Here is a 20,687-nt window from a genome sequence, read left to right as displayed (position 1 = left end):
CATCTATAGTCTGGTATTATTACCATCTCTCTACCAGTCATCTATAGTCTGGTATTATTACCATCTCTCTACCTGTCATCTATAGTCTGGTATTATTACCATCTCTCTACCAGTCATCTATAGTCTGGTATTATTACCATCTCTCTACCAGTCATCTATAGTCTGGTATTATTACCATCTCTCTACCTGTCATCTATAGTCTGGTATTATTACCATCTCTCTACCAGTCATCTATAGTCTGGTATTATTACCATCTCTCTACCAGTCATCTATAGTCTGGTATTATTACCATCTCTCTACCAGTCATCTATAGTCTGGTATTATACCATCTCTCTACCAGTCATCTATAGTCTGGTATTATTACCATCTCTCTACCAGTCATCTATAGTCTGGTATTATTACCATCTCTCTACCTGTCATCTATAGTCTGGTATTATTACCATCTCTCTACCTGTCATCTATAGTCTGGTATTATTACCATCTCTCTACCAGTCATCTATAGTCTGGTATTATTACCATCTCTCTACCAGTCATCTATAGTCTGGTATTATTACCATCTCTCTACCTGTCATCTATAGTCTGGTATTATTACCATCTCTCTACCTGTCATCTATAGTCTGGTATTATTACCATCTCTCTACCTGTCATCTATAGTCTGGTGTTATTACCATCTCTCTACCAGTCATCTATAGTCTGGTATTATTACCATCTCTCTACCAGTCATCTATAGTCTGGTGTTATTACCATCTCTCTACCAGTCATCTATAGTCTGGTATTATTACCATCTCTCTACCAGTCATCTATAGTCTGGTATTATTACCATCTCTCTACCAGTCATCTATAGTCTGGTATTATACCATCTCTCTACCAGTCATCTATAGTCTGGTATTATTACCATCTCTCTACCAGTCATCTATAGTCTGGTATTATTACCATCTCTCTACCAGTCATCTATAGTCTGGTATTATTACCATCTCTCTACCAGTCATCTATAGTCTGGTATTATTACCATCTCTCTACCAGTCATCTATAGTCTGGTATTATTACCATCTCTCTACCTGTCATCTATAGTCTGGTATTATTACCATCTCTCTACCAGTCATCTATAGTCTGGTATTATTACCATCTCTCTACCTGTCATCTATAGTCTGGTATTATTACCATCTCTCTACCAGTCATCTATAGTCTGGTATTATTACCATCTCTCTACCAGTCATCTATAGTCTGGTATTATTACCATCTCTCTACCTGTCATCTATAGTCTGGTATTATTACCATCTCTCTACCTGTCATCTATAGTCTGGTATTATTACCATCTCTCTACCTGTCATCTATAGTCTGGTATTATTACCATCTCTCTACCAGTCATCTATAGTCTGGTGTTATTACCATCTCTCTACCAGTCATCTATAGTCTGGTATTATTACCATCTCTCTACCAGTCATCTATAGTCTGGTATTATTACCATCTCTCTACCAGTCATCTATAGTCTGGTATTATTACCATATCTCTACCTGTCATCTATAGTCTGGTATTATTACCATCTCTCTACCAGTCATCTATAGTCTGGTATTATTACCATCTCTCTACCTGTCATCTATAGTCTGGTATTATTACCATCTCTCTACCTGTCATCTATAGTCTGGTATTATTACCATCTCTCTACCAGTCATCTATAGTCTGGTATTATTACCATATCTCTACCTGTCATCTATAGTCTGGTATTATTACCATCTCTCTACCAGTCATCTATAGTCTGGTATTATTACCATCTCTCTACCAGTCATCTATAGTCTGGTATTATTACCATCTCTCTACCTGTCATCTATAGTCTGGTATTATTACCATCTCTCTACCAGTCATCTATAGTCTGGTATTATTACCATCTCTCTACCAGTCATCTATAGTCTGGTATTATTACCATCTCTCTACCTGTCATCTATAGTCTGGTATTATTACCATCTCTCTACCTGTCATCTATAGTCTGGTATTATTACCATCTCTCTACCAGTCATCTATAGTCTGGTATTATTACCATCTCTCTACCAGTCATCTATAGTCTGGTATTATTACCATCTCTCTACCTGTCATCTATAGTCTGGTATTATTACCATCTCTCTACCTGTCATCTATAGTCTGGTATTATTACCATCTCTCTACCAGTCATCTATAGTCTGGTATTATTACCATCTCTCTACCAGTCATCTATAGTCTGGTATTATTACCATCTCTCTACCAGTCATCTATAGTCTGGTATTATTACCATCTCTCTACCTGTCATCTATAGTCTGGTATTATTACCATCTCTCTACCTGTCATCTATAGTCTGGTATTATTACCATCTCTCTACCTGTCATCTATAGTCTGGTATTATTACCATCTCTCTACCTGTCATCTATAGTCTGGTATTATTACCATCTCTCTACCTGTCATCTATAGTCTGGTATTATTACCATCTCTCTACCAGTCATCTATAGTCTGGTATTATAGCGTCTGCTAAATGGCATATATTATTATTTATTATTACCATCTCTCTACCAGTCATCTATAGTCTGGTATTATTACCATCTCTCTACCAGTCATCTATAGTCTGGTATTATTACCATCTCTCTACCTGTCATCTATAGTCTGGTATTATTACCATCTCTCTACCAGTCATCTATAGTCTGGTATTATTACCATCTCTCTACCAGTCATCTATAGTCTGGTATTATTACCATCTCTCTACCAGTCATCTATAGTCTGGTATTATTACCATCTCTCTACCAGTCATCTATAGTCTGGTATTATTACCATCTCTCTACCTGTCATCTATAGTCTGGTATTATTACCATCTCTCTACCTGTCATCTATAGTCTGGTATTATTACCATCTCTCTACCTGTCATCTATAGTCTGGTATTATTACCATCTCTCTACCTGTCATCTATAGTCTGGTATTATTACCATCTCTCTACCAGTCATCTATAGTCTGGTATTATTACCATCTCTCTACCAGTCATCTATAGTCTGGTATTATTACCATCTCTCTACCAGTCATCTATAGTCTGGTATTATTACCATCTCTCTACCAGTCATCTATAGTCTGGTATTATTACCATCTCTCTACCAGTCATCTATAGTCTGGTATTATTACCATCTCTCTACCAGTCATCTATAGTCTGGTATTATTACCATCTCTCTACCTGTCATCTATAGTCTGGTATTATTACCATCTCTCTACCAGTCATCTATAGTCTGGTATTATTACCATCTCTCTACCAGTCATCTATAGTCTGGTATTATTACCATCTCTCTACCAGTCATCTATAGTCTGGTATTATTACCATCTCTCTACCAGTCATCTATAGTCTGGTATTATTACCATCTCTCTACCAGTCATCTATAGTCTGGTATTATTACCATCTCTCTACCAGTCATCTATAGTCTGGTATTATTACCATCTCTCTACCTGTCATCTATAGTCTGGTATTATTACCATCTCTCTACCAGTCATCTATAGTCTGGTATTATTACCATCTCTCTACCAGTCATCTATAGTCTGGTATTATTACCATCTCTCTACCAGTCATCTATAGTCTGGTATTATTACCATCTCTCTACCAGTCATCTATAGTCTGGTATTATTACCATCTCTCTACCAGTCATCTATAGTCTGGTATTATTACCATCTCTCTACCAGTCATCTATAGTCTGGTATTATTACCATCTCTCTACCAGTCATCTATAGTCTGGTATTATTACCATCTCTCTACCAGTCATCTATAGTCTGGTATTATTACCATCTCTCTACCAGTCATCTATAGTCTGGTATTATTACCATCTCTCTACCAGTCATCTATAGTCTGGTATTATTACCATCTCTCTACCAGTCATCTATAGTCTGGTATTATTACCATCTCTCTACCTGTCATCTATAGTCTGGTATTATTACCATCTCTCTACCTGTCATCTATAGTCTGGTATTATTACCATCTCTCTACCAGTCATCTATAGTCTGGTATTATTACCATCTCTCTACCAGTCATCTATAGTCTGGTATTATTACCATCTCTCTACCTGTCATCTATAGTCTGGTATTATTACCATCTCTCTACCAGTCATCTATAGTCTGGTATTATTACCATCTCTCTACCAGTCATCTATAGTCTGGTATTATTACCATCTCTCTACCTGTCATCTATAGTCTGGTATTATTACCATCTCTCTACCAGTCATCTATAGTCTGGTATTATTACCATCTCTCTACCAGTCATCTATAGTCTGGTATTATTACCATCTCTCTACCTGTCATCTATAGTCTGGTATTATTACCATCTCTCTACCAGTCATCTATAGTCTGGTATTATTACCATCTCTCTACCAGTCATCTATAGTCTGGTATTATTACCATCTCTCTACCTGTCATCTATAGTCTGGTATTATTACCATCTCTCTACCTGTCATCTATAGTCTGGTATTATTACCATCTCTCTACCTGTCATCTATAGTCTGGTATTATTACCATCTCTCTACCAGTCATCTATAGTCTGGTATTATTACCATCTCTCTACCAGTCATCTATAGTCTGGTATTATTACCATCTCTCTACCAGTCATCTATAGTCTGGTATTATTACCATCTCTCTACCAGTCATCTATAGTCTGGTATTATTACCATCTCTACCAGTCATCTATAGTCTGGTATTATTACCATCTCTCTACCAGTCATCTATAGTCTGGTATTATTACCATCTCTCTACCAGTCATCTATAGTCTGGTATTATTACCATCTCTCTACCAGTCATCTATAGTCTGGTATTATTACCATATCTCTACCTGTCATCTATAGTCTGGTATTATTACCATCTCTCTACCAGTCATCTATAGTCTGGTATTATTACCATCTCTCTACCTGTCATCTATAGTCTGGTATTATTACCATCTCTCTACCAGTCATCTATAGTCTGGTATTATTACCATCTCTCTACCAGTCATCTATAGTCTGGTATTATTACCATCTCTCTACCAGTCATCTATAGTCTGGTATTATTACCATCTCTCTACCAGTCATCTATAGTCTGGTATTATTACCATCTCTCTACCAGTCATCTATAGTCTGGTATTATTACCATCTCTCTACCAGTCATCTATAGTCTGGTATTATTACCATCTCTCTACCAGTCATCTATAGTCTGGTATTATTACCATCTCTCTACCTGTCATCTATAGTCTGGTATTATTACCATCTCTCTACCAGTCATCTATAGTCTGGTATTATTACCATCTCTCTACCTGTCATCTATAGTCTGGTATTATTACCATCTCTCTACCTGTCATCTATAGTCTGGTATTATTACCATCTCTCTACCAGTCATCTATAGTCTGGTATTATTACCATCTCTCTACCAGTCATCTATAGTCTGGTATTATTACCATCTCTCTACCAGTCATCTATAGTCTGGTATTATTACCATCTCTCTACCAGTCATCTATAGTCTGGTATTATTACCATCTCTCTACCAGTCATCTATAGTCTGGTATTATTACCATCTCTCTACCAGTCATCTATAGTCTGGTATTATTACCATCTCTCTACCAGTCATCTATAGTCTGGTATTATTACCATCTCTCTACCTGTCATCTATAGTCTGGTGTTATTACCATCTCTCTACCAGTCATCTATAGTCTGGTATTATTACCATCTCTCTACCAGTCATCTATAGTCTGGTATTATTACCATCTCTCTACCTGTCATCTATAGTCTGGTATTATTACCATCTCTCTACCTGTCATCTATAGTCTGGTATTATTACCATCTCTCTACCAGTCATCTATAGTCTGGTATTATTACCATCTCTCTACCAGTCATCTATAGTCTGGTATTATTACCATCTCTCTACCTGTCATCTATAGTCTGGTATTATTACCATCTCTCTACCAGTCATCTATAGTCTGGTATTATTACCATCTCTCTACCAGTCATCTATAGTCTGGTATTATTACCATCTCTCTACCAGTCATCTATAGTCTGGTATTATTACCATCTCTCTACCTGTCATCTATAGTCTGGTATTATTACCATCTCTCTACCTGTCATCTATAGTCTGGTATTATTACCATCTCTCTACCTGTCATCTATAGTCTGGTATTATTACCATCTCTCTACCTGTCATCTATAGTCTGGTATTATTACCATCTCTCTACCTGTCATCTATAGTTGTGACTGTAGAGACAGACAGAAAGGTTTATACAAATCTCTGCTGTTGAAAACCAACTGCCTAAAAGATATGTGAGATAATGTTTAGATGCTTTTTATATTGCTTTTTCTAAAATCTTTGATAGGAATGGGAGATTCGATACAGTCCAATATTTTTTTTAATTTTCTGGGTCAAGGTTTGGCTTTTATTATGTTCAACATAGGAGGGCCAAGCACATGAAGCAACTCTTTCAGTAGTTTAGTTGGAATAGGGTCCAGTATGCAGCTTCAAGGTTTAGAGGCCATTACAGTAGTAGGCAAGGCATTACAGTAGTAGGCAAGGCATTACAGTAGTAGGCAAGGCATTACTGTAGTAGGCAAGGCATTACAGTAGTAGGCAAGGCATTACAGTAGTAGGCAAGGCATTACTGTAGTAGGCAAGGCATTACTGTAGTAGGCAAGGCATTACAGTAGTAGGCAAGGCATTACAGTAGTAGGCAAGGCATTACAGTAGTAGGCAAGGCATTACAGTAGTAGGCAAGGCATTACAGTAGTAGGCAAGGCATTACAGTAGTAGGCAAGGCATTACAGTAGTAGGCAAGGCATTACAGTAGTAGGCAAGGCATTACAGTAGTAGGCAAGGCATTACTGTAGTAGGCAAGGCATTACAGTAGTAGGCAAGGCATTACAGTAGTAGGCAAGGCATTACAGTAGTAGGCAAGGCATTACAGTAGTAGGCAAGGCATTACAGTAGTAGGCAAGGCATTACAGTAGTAGGCAAGGCATTACAGTAGTAGGCAAGGCATTACAGTAGTAGGCAAGGCATTACAGTAGTAGGCAAGGCATTACAGTAGTAGGCAAGGCATTACAGTAGTAGGCAAGGCATTACTGTAGTAGGCAAGGCATTACAGTAGTAGGCAAGGCATTACAGTAGTAGGCAAGGCATTACAGTAGTAGGCAAGGCATTACAGTAGTAGGCAAGGCATTACAGTAGTAGGCAAGGCATTACAGTAGTAGGCAAGGCATTACAGTAGTAGGCAAGGCATTACAGTAGTAGGCAAGGCATTACAGTAGTAGGCAAGGCATTACAGTAGTAGGCAAGGCATTACAGTAGTAGGCAAGGCATTACAGTAGTAGGCAAGGCATTACAGTAGTAGGCAAGGCATTACAGTAGTAGGCAAGGCATTACAGTAGTAGGCAAGGCATTACAGTAGTAGGCAAGGCATTACAGTAGTAGGCAAGGCATTACTGTAGTAGGCAAGGCATTACAGTAGTAGGCAAGGCATTACAGTAGTAGGCAAGGCATTACAGTAGTAGGCAAGGCATTACAGTAGTAGGCAAGGCATTACAGTAGTAGGCAAGGCATTACAGTAGTAGGCAAGGCATTACTGTAGTAGGCAAGGCATTACAGTAGTAGGCAAGGCATTACTGTAGTAGGCAAGGCATTAGGGAGAGGCATAAGACAACCACAGGGTAAACACCTAAAACAACAAATCACGGGTAAACACCTAAAACAACAACCACGGGGTAAACACCTAAAACAACAACCACAGGGTAAACACCTAAAACAACAACCACGGGTAAACACCTAAAACAACAAATCACGGGTAAACACCTAAAACAACAACCACGGGGTAAACACCTAAAACAACAACCACGGGTAAACACCTAAAACAACAACCACAGGTAAACACCTAAAACAACAACCACGGGGTAAACACCTAAAACAACAACCACGGGGTAAACACCTAAAACAACAACCACGGGTAAACACCTAAAACAACAACCACAGGGTAAACACCTAAAACAACAACCACGGGTAAACACCTAAAACAACAACCACGGGTAAACACCTAAAACAACAACCACAGGGTAAACACCTAAAACAACAACCACGGGTAAACACCTAAAACAACAACCACAGGGTAAACACCTAAAACAACAACCACAGGGTAAACACCTAAAACAACAACCACGGGTAAACACCTAAAACAACAACCACGGGTAAACACCTAAAACAACAACCACGGGTAAACACCTAAAACAACAACCACGGGTAAACACCTAAAACAACAACCACGGGGTAAACACCTAAAACAACAAATCACGGGTAAACACCTAAAACAACAACCACGGGTAAACACCTAACATGAAATATACTGAACATTATAAACAGAATAACATGAAAATATACTGAACATTATAAACAGAATAACATAAAAATATACTGAACATTATGAACAGAATAACATGAAATATACTGAACATTATAAACAGAATAACATGAAATATACTGAACATTATGAACAGAATAACATGAAATATACTGAACATTATAAACAGAATAACATGAAAATATACTGAACATTATGAACAGAATAACATGAAATATACTGAACATTATAAACAGAATAACATGAAATATACTGAACATTATTAACAGAATAACATGAAATATACTGAACATTATGAACAGAATAACATGAAAATATACTGAACATTATGAACAGAATAACATGAAATATACTGAACATTATGAACAGAATAACATGAAATATACTGAACATTATAAACAGAATAACATGAAAATATACTAAACATTATGAACAGAATAACATGAAATATACTGAACATTATAAACAGAATAACATGAAAATATAGAATAACATGAAATATACTGAACATGATAAATTATGAACATGAACATATACTGTGTATTTTCTTTCATCTCTCTCTCCAGTTGTCCTTTTTTCTCCAACTGCAGGTCCATCTCCCATTCCATCTCCAGCAGTCCCACTGTTGTCCATGTCTCCACCCATTCCATCTCCAGCAGTCCCACTGTTGTCCATGTCTCCACCCATTCCATCTCCAGCAGTCCCACTGTTGTCCATGTCTCCACCCATTCCATCTCCAGCAGTCCCAGTGTTGTCCATGTCTCCACCCATTCCATCTCCAGCAGTCCCACTGTTGTCCATGTCTCCACCCATTCCATCTCCAGCAGTCCCAGTGTTGTCCATGTCTCCACCCATTCCATCTCCAGCAGTCCCACTGTTGTCCATGTCTCCACCCATTCCATCTCCAGCAGTCCCACTGTTGTCCATGTCTCCACCCATTCCATCTCCAGCAGTCCCACTGTTGTCCATGTCTCCACCCATTCCATCTCCAGCAGTCCCACTGTTGTCCATGTCTCCACCCATTCCATCTCCAGCAGTCCCACTGTTGTCCATGTCTCCACCCATTCCATCTCCAGCAGTCCCAGTGTTGTCCATGTCTCCACCCATTCCATCTCCAGCAGTCCCAGTGTTGTCCATGTCTCCACCCATTCCATCTCCAGCAGTCCCAGTGTTGTCCATGTCTCCACCCATTCCATCTCCAGCAGTCCCAGTGTTGTCCATGTCTCCACCCATTCCATCTCCAGCAGTCCCAGTGTTGTCCATGTCTCCACCCATTCCATCTCCAGCAGTCCCACTGTTGTCCATGTCTCCACCCATTCCATCTCCAGCAGTCCCACTGTTGTCCATGTCTTCACCCATTCCATCTCCAGCAGTCCCACTGTTGTCCATGTCCCCACCCATTCCATCTCCAGCAGTCCCAGTGTTGTCCATGTCTCCACCCATTCCATCTCCAGCAGTCCCACTGTTGTCCATGTCTCCACCCATTCCATCTCCAGCAGTCCCACTGTTGTCCATGTCTCCACCCATTCCATCTCCAGCAGTCCCACTGTTGTCCATGTCTCCACCCATTCCATCTCCAGCAGTCCCAGTGTTGTCCATGTCTCTACCCAGGCTGCTGTGTAGTCTACTGGTGGGGTCTCCCTACCTGCTGGTGACCATCATACTGCTGGTGAAAGGCTGCAGGAGCAGGACTCAAGGTGAGATCCTGAGTTTATACAGGATCACCTCATTCCAACAGAATACCTGTTGTAAATCAGAAGTATTATATCACAATGACTGACAATACTGCAGTAGCTCTGACTGAGTCATGTTGTAAAGTGTTGATAACTGTATCTCTGATTGAACCATGTTGTAAAGTGTTGATAACAGTAGCTCTGACTGAGTCATGTTTTAAAGTGTTGATAACACTAGCTCTGACTGAGTCATGTTATAAAGTGTTGATAAAACTAGCTCTGACTGAGTCATGTTTTAAAGTGTTGATAAAACTAGCTCTGACTGAGTCATGTTTTAAAGTGTTGATAACTGTAGCTCTGACTGAGTCATGTTTTAAAGTGTTGATAACACTAGCTCTGACTGAGTCATGTTTTAAAGTGTTGATAACTGTATCTCTGATTGAACCATGTTGTAAAGTGTTGATAACTGTATCTCTGATTGAACCATGTTGTAAAGTGTTGATAACAGTAGCTCTGATTGAACCATGTTGCAAAGTCTTGATAACTGTAGCTCTGACTGAGTCATGTTGTAAAGTGTTGATAACTGTATCTCTGATTGAACCATGTTGTAAAGTGTTGATAACAGTAGCTCTGACTGAGTCATGTTTTAAAGTGTTGATAACACTAGCTCTGACTGAGTCATGTTTTAAAGTGTTGATAACTGTAGCTCTGATTGAACCATGTTGTAAAGTCTTGATAACTGTAGCTCTGACTGAGTCATGTTGTAAAGTGTTGATAACTGTTTCTCTGATTGAACCATGTTGTAAAGTGTTGATAACTGTATCTCTGATTGAACCATGTTGTAAAGTGTTGATAACTGTAGCTCTGATTGAACCATGTTGTAAAGTGTTGATAACTGTAGCTCTGATTGAACCATGTTGTAAAGTGTTGGTAACTGTATCTCTGATTGATCCATGTTATAAAGTGTTGATAACTGTATCTCTGATTGAACCATGTTTAAAGTGTTGATAACTGTATCTCTGATTGAACCATGTTGTAAAGTGTTGATAACTGTAGCTCTGATTGAATCATGTTGTAAAGTGTTGATAACTGTAGCTCTGATTGAACCATGTTGTAAAGTGTTGATAACTGTAGCTCTGATTGATCCATGTTGTAAAGTGTTGATAACTGTATCTCTGATTGAACCATGTTGTAAAGTGTTGATAACTGTAGCTCTGATTGAACCATGTTCTGATATGTTCTGATAATGATATTCCAAGATGACGTAGCAGTCGGACGTGTGTTTTGTCTTGTCCCGTCCTGTCTAGTGTAAATATAGTTTTCTTCGGTTTTTTTCTGTATATATTTCGTACATATTTTAATCTCACTTTCAAACTAGAGCTGAATATACTCTCCTGCAACCCGCATCACCCAATGTGGTACGGATCTGCTTTTTCTATACTTTACTTTAGAACCGGAACCACCATCAGAAGCTAGCCAGCTAACTAGCTACTAGCTCGTACTCAGTTAGCCATTGCTAGCGGTCTTCTAAGCTAACTAGGACACCAGCGACATCAACCCAGAGCATATCAGACTGCTCTTTCTCTACCACATCTCCGGATTCCTACCGCAAGCTCTGAACCTTTACACCGGATCATCGCAACTAGCTAGCTGCAATCCGAGTGGCTACTCCTGGCTAACGTCTCTGTCCCAAAACAAGCTACAGTTAGCCTTGAGCTAAGCCCATCTCCCGACTAGCCGAAGAGGCCCAACAATACCTCTTTTGCCAATTGGCCTGGACCCTTTACTGCCGACACGGAGCCTCGCCGATCCATCACGACTGGTCCGCCGACATAATCGTCCGAGGTGGTTTCAACAGGCTTTTTCATTGCGACATCGCCAAAGATCCATCTGCTGGCCAAGGCCCGCAAGCTTTCTGAAACGCTGTGTCTCCAGCTCACCCAGCGTACTAGAGCTCCTGTAGCATACTCCTGGGCTACAATTACCCGGGCCCACGACCGGTCTGTCGATATCACCGCAAGAAGAGGAATAAACAGACTCACCCCATCGCGACGTCCCCCAAAGGTTAGCTCTCTAGCCCTCGCTATCTCCCTGCTTGCTAATTCGGCCTGCTAACGGCTAGCTTGTCTAGCCCGGGCCTACGAACTGTTAGCTTGTTAGCACAGGCCTGCTAACCATCTGACTCACTGCATCCCTAACACTCTGAACCCATTTACTTTCTATCTCTCTTTGATTTTTATTTTGTTTATACCTTCCGGAAACCTGCCTCACCCACTGTGATACGGAATCGCTATCACTTTTAATTTTAATTTTATTTTTATGACACACTCAAGAACCTCCAGACGCTAACCAGCTAACTAGCTACAAGCTATTTAGTCATTGTTAGTTAAAAAAAAAAAAAAAAACCTGGATAACACTCGCCAGCCCAGCTTCCCTGCCCATCCACCGCTGCCCCCTGGACACTGATCTCTTGGCTACATAGCTGGCGCACGCTGGACTGTCCATTAATCACGGTACTCCATTCTGCTTGTTTGTTTTATCTGTCGGCCCAGTTGCCTAGTCAACGCCATTTTACCTGCTGTTTGTTGTGCTAGCTGATTAGCCTCGCCTACTGTTTTTAGCTAGCTTTCCCAATTCAACACCTGTGATTACTGTATGCCTCGCTGTATGTCTCTCCCAAATGTCAATATGCCTTGTATACTGTTGTTCAGGTTAGTTATCATTGTTTTAGTTCACAATGGAGCCCCTAGATCCACTCTGCATACCCCTGTTACCTCCTTTGTCCCACCCCCCACATGCGGTGACCTCACCCATTACAACCAGCATGTCCAGAGATACAACCTCTCATCATCACCCAGTGCCTGGGCTTACCTCCGCTGTACCCGCACCCCACTATACCCCTGTCTGCGCATTATGCCCTGAATATATTCTACCATGCCCAGAAACCTGCTCCTCTTATCCTCTGCCCCCAACGCTCTAGGCGACCAGTTTTGATAGCCTTTAGCCGCACCCTCATACTACTCCTTCTCTGTTCCGCGGGTGATGTGGAGGTAAACCCAGGCCCTGCATGTCCCCAGGTACCCTCATTTGTTGACTTCTGTGATCGAAAAGTCTTGGTTTTATGCATGTCAACATCAGAAGCCTCCTCCCTAAGTTTGTTTTACTCACTGCTTTAGCACACTCTGCTAACCCTGATGTCCTTGCCGTGTCTGAATCCTGGCTCAGGAAGGCCACCAAAATTCAGAGATTTCCATACCCAACTATAACATCTTCCGTCAAGATAGAACTGCCAAAGGGGCGGAGTCGCAGTCTACTGCAGAGATAGCCTGCAAAGTAATGTCATACTTTCCAGGTCCATACCCAAACAGTTTGAACTACTAATTTTGAAAATTACTCTCTCCAGAAACAAGTCTCTCACTGTTGCCGCCTGCTACCGACCCCCGTCAGCTCCCAGCTGTGCCCTGGACACCATTTGTGAATTGATCGCCCCCCATCTAGCTTCAGAGTTTGTTCTGTTAGGTGACCTAAACTGGGATATGCTTAACACCCCGGCAGTCCTACAATCTAAGCTAGATGCCCTCAATCTCACGCAAATCATCAAGGAACCCACCAGGTACAACCCTAACTCTGTAAACAAGGGCACCCTCATAGACGTCATCCTGACCAACTGGCCCTCCAAATATACCTCCGCTGTCTTCAACCAGGATCTCAGCGATCACTGCCTCATCGCCTGTATCCGCCACGGAGCCGCAGTCAAACGACCACCCCTCATCACTGTCAAACGCTCCTAAAACACTTCTGTGAGCAGGCCTTTCTAATCGACCTGGCCCGTGTATCCTGGAAGGACATTGACCTCATCCCGTCAGTTGAGGATGCCTGGTCATTCTTTAAAAGTAACTTCCTCACCATTTTGGATAAGCATGCTCCGTTCAAAAATGCAGAACCAAGAACAGATACAGCCCTTGGTTCACTCCAGACCTGACTGCCCTCGACCAGCACAAAAACATCCTGTGGCGGACTGCAATAGCATCGAATAGCCCCGTGATATGCAACTGTTCAGGGAAGTCAGGAACCAATACACGCAGTCAGTCAGGAAAGCTAAGGCCAGCTTCTTCAGGCAGAAGTTTGCATCCTGTAGCTCCAACTCCAAAAAGTTCTGGGACACTGTGAAGTCCATGGAGAACAAGAGCACCTCCTCCCAGCTGCCCACTGCACTGAGGCTAGAAACACGGTCTCCACCGATAAATTCATGATTATCGAAAACTTCAATAAGCACTTCTCAACGGCTGGCCATGCCTTCCGCCTGGCTACTCCAACCTCGGCCAACAGCTCCGCCCCCCGTAGTTCCTCACCCAAGCCTCTCCAGGTTCTCCTTTACCCAAATCCAGATAGCAGATGTTCTGAAAGAGCTGCAAAACCTGGACCCGTACAAATCAGCTGGGCTTGACAATCTGGACCCGCTATTTCTGAAACTATCTGCCGCCATTGTCGCAACTCCTATTACCAGCCTGTTCAACCTCTCTTTCATATCGTCTGAGATCCCTAAGGATTGGAAAGCTGCCGCAGTCATCCCCCTCTTCAAAGGGGGAGACACCCTGGACCCAAACTGCTATAGACCTATATCCATCCTGCCCTGCCTATCTAAGGTCTTCGAAAGCCAAGTCAACAAACAGGTCACTGACCATCTCGAATCCCACCGTACCTTCTCCAGCTGTGCAATCTGGTTTCCGAGCCGGTCACGGGTGCACCTCAGCCACACTCAAGGTACTAAATGATATCATAACCGCCATCGATAAAAGACAGTACTGTGCAGCCGTCTTCATCGACCTCGCCAAGGCTTTCGACTCTGTCAATCACCAAATTCTTATCGGCAGACTCAACAGCCTCGGTTTTCGGATGACTGCCTTGCCTGGTTCACCAATTACTTTGCAGACAGAGTTCAGTGTGTCAAATCAGAGGGCATGCTGTCCGGTCCTCTGGCAGTCTCTATGGGGGTGCCACAGGGTTCAATTCTCGGGCCGACTCTTTCTCTGTATATATCAATGATGTTGCTCTTGCTGCGGGCGATTCCCTGATCCACCTCTACGCAGACGACACCATTCTATATACTTTCGGCCCGTCATTGGACACTGTGCTATCAAACCTCCAAACGAGCTTCAATGCCATACAGCACTCCTTCCGTGGCCTCCAACTGCTCTTAAACGCGAGTAAAACCAAATGCATGCTTTTCAACCGATCGCTGCCTGCACCCGCATGCCCGACTAGCATCACCACCCTGGATGGTTCCAACCTTGAATATGTGGACATCTATAAGTACCTAGGTGTCTGGCTAGACTGCAAACTCTCCTTCCAGACTCACATCAAACATCTCCAATCAAAAATCAAATCCAGAGTCGGCTTTCTATTCCGCAACAAAGCCTCCTTCACTCACGCTGCCAAGCTTACCTAGTAAAACTGACTATCCTACCGATCCTCGACTTCGGCGATGTCATCTACAAAATGGCTTCCAACACTCTACTCAGCAAACTGGATGCAGTCTATCACAGTGCCATCCGTTTTGTCACTAAAGCACCTTATACCACCCACCACTGCGACTTGTATGCTCTAGTCGGCTGGCCCTCACTACATATTCGTCGCCAGACCCACTGGCTCCAGGTCATCTACAAGTCCATGCTAGGTAAAGCTCCGCCTTATCTCAGTTCACTGGTCACGATGGCAACACCCATCCGTAGCACGCGCTCCAGCAGGTGTATCTCACTGATCATCCCTAAAGCCAACACCTCATTTGGCCGCCTTTCGTTCCAGTACTCTGCTGCCTGTGACTGGAACGAATTGCAAAAATCGCTGAAGTTGGAGACTTTTATCTCCCTCACCAACTTCAAACATCAGCTATCCGAGCAGCTAACCGATCGCTGCAGCTGTACATAGTCTATAGCAGGGGTGTCAAAGTCAAATGGACGGAGGGCCAAATAAAAAATTTAGCTACAAGCCGAGGGCCGGACTGTTCGAATGTTCATTGAAAATTTTTTAAATGACGCATATAGTCTAGTGAACCTAATTGAACCTACTGAAAACCTAACAAATATATTCCAATATGATCAGATAAATAAAGCAATATTTTCTTATGGCTCTGTCAGTAATCTTTAATTTTCAACAGACACAAAAGACAAATTTCCTTTATATAAAAATCCCCATAACATGAACATTAAATGAAAGAAACCGGTATTCAAGGCACCATCAGTAGCCTATATTTTCTATTTTAGCAAAAGTGGCTAAATTTACTTCAAAGAAAAAAACAATAATAGCAATTTTCTATCATCCACTCAACTGAAATATTTTTAAAATATAATTGGATTGAAATACAATAAAATAAAGTGCAAAAATCTATTAATCAAAAACAACACTTTGTTTAAGGAGAAGTAACATGCAGTGAAAACAAATATTAAACTTTAACTTTTAAACTTGAACTGAGTAAAAACTCTAAATATGTGATTGCACAGTAATGTTCACTTGTTTGAGGTTGAGGGTGATACTTGGTGGTGTCCCATCTTTTCCACAAGTTCATCAATGTTCGGGGTAAGGCTCTGAGCTGAGGAAATCCTCAGAATTGAGTGGAGGTGTTCAGCAGTAAGTCGACTTCTGTGTGATGTTTTGTTCAAGTTCATCAAAGAAAACAGTTGTTCACACAGGTATGTGCTGCCAAACATAGACAACGTTTGAGCAGCCTGGATGCGCAGCTGGGGCATTGTGTCGGGGGAGGAAACGGGCGAACTCCGCAGCACCCACTGCCGCATATTTTGCCCTCAGTGCATCATTGCATTGGAGGTCAATCAACTCCATTTGGAGGTTTGGTGGTGAGCTTTCCACGTCAACAGCAAATGGGTTACCGAGCAGTTCCAACCTGCTTTTTGTGCTTCAAAGTCAGCAAATCGGCGTCGAAAGTCAGCGGCAAGCATACCTATTTTATCAGCCAACTGTGCGCTCGGGAACGCACTGGTAGAGAGCTTCTCTTTCATGGTCTGGCAGCTGGGAAAGTGGCTCAAATTTTCTTTCCGCATCTGCGTCTCCCACAGAGTCAGTTTGGTTTTAAATGCCTTCACTGTACTGTACATATCAGAGATGACACGATCCCGACCCTGCAGCTGCAAGTTCATTGCATTCAGATGACTCGTAATGTCACACAGAAAAGCCATTTCACACAGAAACATTTCGTCTCGGAGTTGTGTTGTGTCTTTCCCTTTGCTGTCCAAGAACAGACAAATCTCCTCACGAAGCTCGAAACATCTTTGAAGCACCTTTCCCTGGCTTAGCCATCGCACCTCTGTGTGATAAGGCACATCACCATGCTCCGTTTCTAACTCCGTCAGAAATGCCTTGAACTGGCGGTGATTCAAACCTTTGGCTCTGATAAAGTTAACTGTGCGCGTGATGATGCTCATTACATGCTCCATTTTCAAGGCTTTACCGCACAACGCTTCCTGGTGTATGATACAATGATAAGCTGTCAGCTCACCTGTCGCGTTTTCCTCTTGCATCTTTTCCCCGTATCTTCGCCACCAGTCCGCTCCTGTGTCCACACATCGCAGGTGCTCCGTCGGTTGTCAAACCCACGAGTTTTTCCCAAGGCAGCTCCATCTCATTTACACATCTTGACACCTCTTCATACAAATCATGCCCCGTAGTTGTGCCATGCATAGGACGTAAAGCCAAAAACTCCTCTGTCACGCTTAGGCTGGAGTCCACTCCGCGGATGAAAATTGACAACTGGGCAATGTCAGAAATGTCGGTGCTCTCATCCACAGCCAAGGAATATGCAATGAAATCTTTTCCCTTTTTCACAAGCTGCTCTTTTAGATTGATGGACAACTGGTCTACTCTCTCGGCAATGGTGTTTCTGCTCAGACTCACATTTAAAAAGAGTTGCCTTTTTTCTGGGCAAACTTCGTCACAAACTTTAATCATGCAGTTTTTGATGAAATCCCCTCCGTAAATGGCCGGGCTGATTTAGCGATCTCTTCTGCCAAAATAAAACTGGCCTTGACAGCAGCCTGGCCTTGTGATTTGGCTTTTTTGAACAGAGCCTGTCGAGATTTGAGGCCTCGTTTTAATTCCTCTGCCTTTTGTAGCCTTTGTTCCATGTCCATATTCTTGTTTTTGTCTGCGTGTTTCGTTTCATAATGTCGTCTCAGATTATACTCTTTCAGTACCGCCACACTTTCTCCACACAGAAGACACACAGGTTTTCCAGCTACCTCCGTGAACAAATACTCCGACTCCCACCTTGTTTGAAACCCCGGTTCTCAGTGTCCACCTTCCGTTTTGCCATTTTTGATGGGTATCTGAAAGTTAATTTTACTGTGATGCTGACAACTGCTGTGCCAATAAATATTGAAATGAAGCAGCCTACTGCTCGGTGCGTCACCGTTGCATTGTGGGAAATGTAGTATTGGTGCGTGTAAAAGATCTGCGGGCTGCCGGCTTGCTGCGGTCTGCGGGCCGGTTCTAATAATAAATCAAGATCATCCCAGGGGCCGTAAAAAACCTTCTCGCGGGCCGGATGTGGCCCGCGGGCCTTGACTCTGACATATGTGGTCTATAGGTAAATAGCTCACCCTTTTTCACCTACCTCATTCCCATACTGTTTTTATACTGTTTTTATTTATTTACTTTTCTGCTCTTTTGCACACCAATATCTCTACCTGTACATGCCCATCTGATCATTTATCACTCCAGTGTTAATCTGCAAAATTGTATTATTCACCTACCTCCTCATGCCTTTTGCACACATTGTATATAGACTGCCCATTTTTTTCTACTGTGTTATTGACTTGCTAATTGTTTACTCCATGTGTAACTCTGTGTTGTCTGTTCACACTGCTATGCTTTATCTTGGCCAGGTCGCAGTTGCAAATGAGAACTTGTTCTCAACTAGCCTACCTGGTTAAATAAAGGTGAAATAAAAAAAATAAAAAAAATGTTTAAAGTGTTGATAACTGTAGCTCTGATTGAACCATGTTGTAAAGTGTTGATAACTGTATCTCTGATTGAACCATGTTGTAAAGTGTTGATAACTGTATCTCTGATTGAACCATGTTTAAAGTGTTGATAACTGTAGCTCTGATTGAACCATGTTGTAAAGTGTTGATAACTGTAGCTCTGATTGAACCATGTTGTAAAGTGTTGATAACTGTATCTCTGATTGAACCATGTTGTAAAGTGTTGATAACTGTATCTCTGATTGAACCATGTTTAAAGTGTTGATAACTGTAGCTCTGATTGAACCATGTTGTGAAGTGTTGATAACTGTATCTCTGATTGAACCATGTTGTAAAGTGTTGATAACTGTATCTCTGATTGAACCATGTTGTAAAGTGTTGATAACTGTATCTCTGATTGAACCATGTTGTAAAGTGTTGATAACTGTATCTCTGATTGAACCATGTTGTAAAGTGTTGATAACTGTATCTCTGATTGAACCATGTTGTAAAGTGTTGATAACTGTATCTCTGATTGAACCATGTTGTAAAGTGTTGATAACTGTATCTCTGATTGAACCAGGTTGTAAAGTGTTGATAACTGTATCTCTGATTGAACCATGTTATAAAGTGTTGATAACTGTATCTCTGATTGAACCAGGTTGTAAAGTGTTGATAACTGTGGCTCTGATTGAACCATGTTGTAAAGTGTTGATAACTGTATCTCTGATTGAACCATGTTGTAAAGTGTTGATAACTGTATCTCTGATTGAACCAGGTTGTAAAGTGTTGATAACTGTATCTCTGATTGAACCATGTTATAAAGTGTTGATAACTGTATCTCTGATTGAACCAGGTTGTAAAGTGTTGATAACTGTATCTCTGATTGAACCATGTTATAAAGTGTTGATAACTGTATCTCTGATTGAACCAGGTTGTAAAGTGTTGATAACTGTATCTCTGATTGAACCATGTTGTAAAGTGTTGATAACTGTATCTCTGATTGAACCATGTTATAAAGTGTTGATAACTGTATCTCTGATTGAACCATGTTGTAAAGTGTTGATAACTGTATCTCTGATTGAACCATGTTGTAAAGTGTTGATAACTGTATCTCTGATTGAACCATGTTGTAAAGTGTTGATAACTGTAGCTCTGATTGAACCATGTCATAAAGTGTTGATAACTGTATCTCTGATTGAACCATGTTGTAAAGTGTTGATAACTGTATCTCTGATTGAACCATGTTGTAAAGTGTTGATAACTGTATCTCTGATTGAACCATGTTGTAAAGTGTTGATAACTGTATCTCTGATTGAACCATGTTGTAAAGTGTTGATAACTGTCTGTTTAGGTGAAACCAGGATACCCAGGAAGACCCACCAAGACCAGTTAGGTGAGTTTCTACCTTACAACACAACTACCTCTTAGTAGAAGTAGAAAGTAGGGTGGATAAACTACCACAACAGGTAATGGAACTGGTCTAGGAACTGTGGGTTAACTGGTCTAGGAACTGTGGGTTAACTAGTCTAGGAACTGTGGGTTAACTGGTCTAGGAACTATGGGTTAACTGGTCTAGGAACAGTGGGTTAACTGGTCTAGGAACTGTGGGTTAACTGGTCTAGGAACTGTGGGTTAACTGGTCTAGGAACAGTGGGTTAACTGGTCTAGGAACTGTGGGTTAACTGG

At 41.5% G+C, this 20,687-nt stretch overlaps 1 protein-coding gene across 1 annotated transcript; it reads left to right on the top strand.

Moving 5' to 3' along the window:
* Nucleotides 1–8,860: 8,860 nt before the first annotated feature.
* LOC127920559 (uncharacterized) lies at nucleotides 8,861–20,419 on the top strand. The gene is made up of 2 exons (XM_052504626.1): nucleotides 8,861–10,047; nucleotides 20,353–20,419. Exon 1 carries the CDS (start codon nucleotides 8,870–8,872, stop codon nucleotides 9,971–9,973), a length of 1,104 nt encoding a protein of 367 aa, XP_052360586.1. The 5' UTR covers nucleotides 8,861–8,869; the 3' UTR covers nucleotides 9,974–10,047; nucleotides 20,353–20,419.
* Nucleotides 20,420–20,687: the final 268 nt, after the last annotated feature.

Source organism: Oncorhynchus keta, unplaced genomic scaffold, assembly GCF_023373465.1.
Source record: "Oncorhynchus keta strain PuntledgeMale-10-30-2019 unplaced genomic scaffold, Oket_V2 Un_contig_19911_pilon_pilon, whole genome shotgun sequence".
Lineage (NCBI taxonomy): Eukaryota > Metazoa > Chordata > Actinopteri > Salmoniformes > Salmonidae > Oncorhynchus > Oncorhynchus keta.
The sequence above is the reverse complement of the archived record's forward strand: the minus strand, read 5'-3'. Positions and strand labels throughout refer to the sequence as shown.

Bases quoted from the DNA above. Each gene is read 5' to 3' on its own strand.
- LOC127920559 (XM_052504626.1), top strand. From the start codon at position 8,870: ATGAACATGAACATATACTGTGTATTTTCTTTCATCTCTCTCTCCAGT.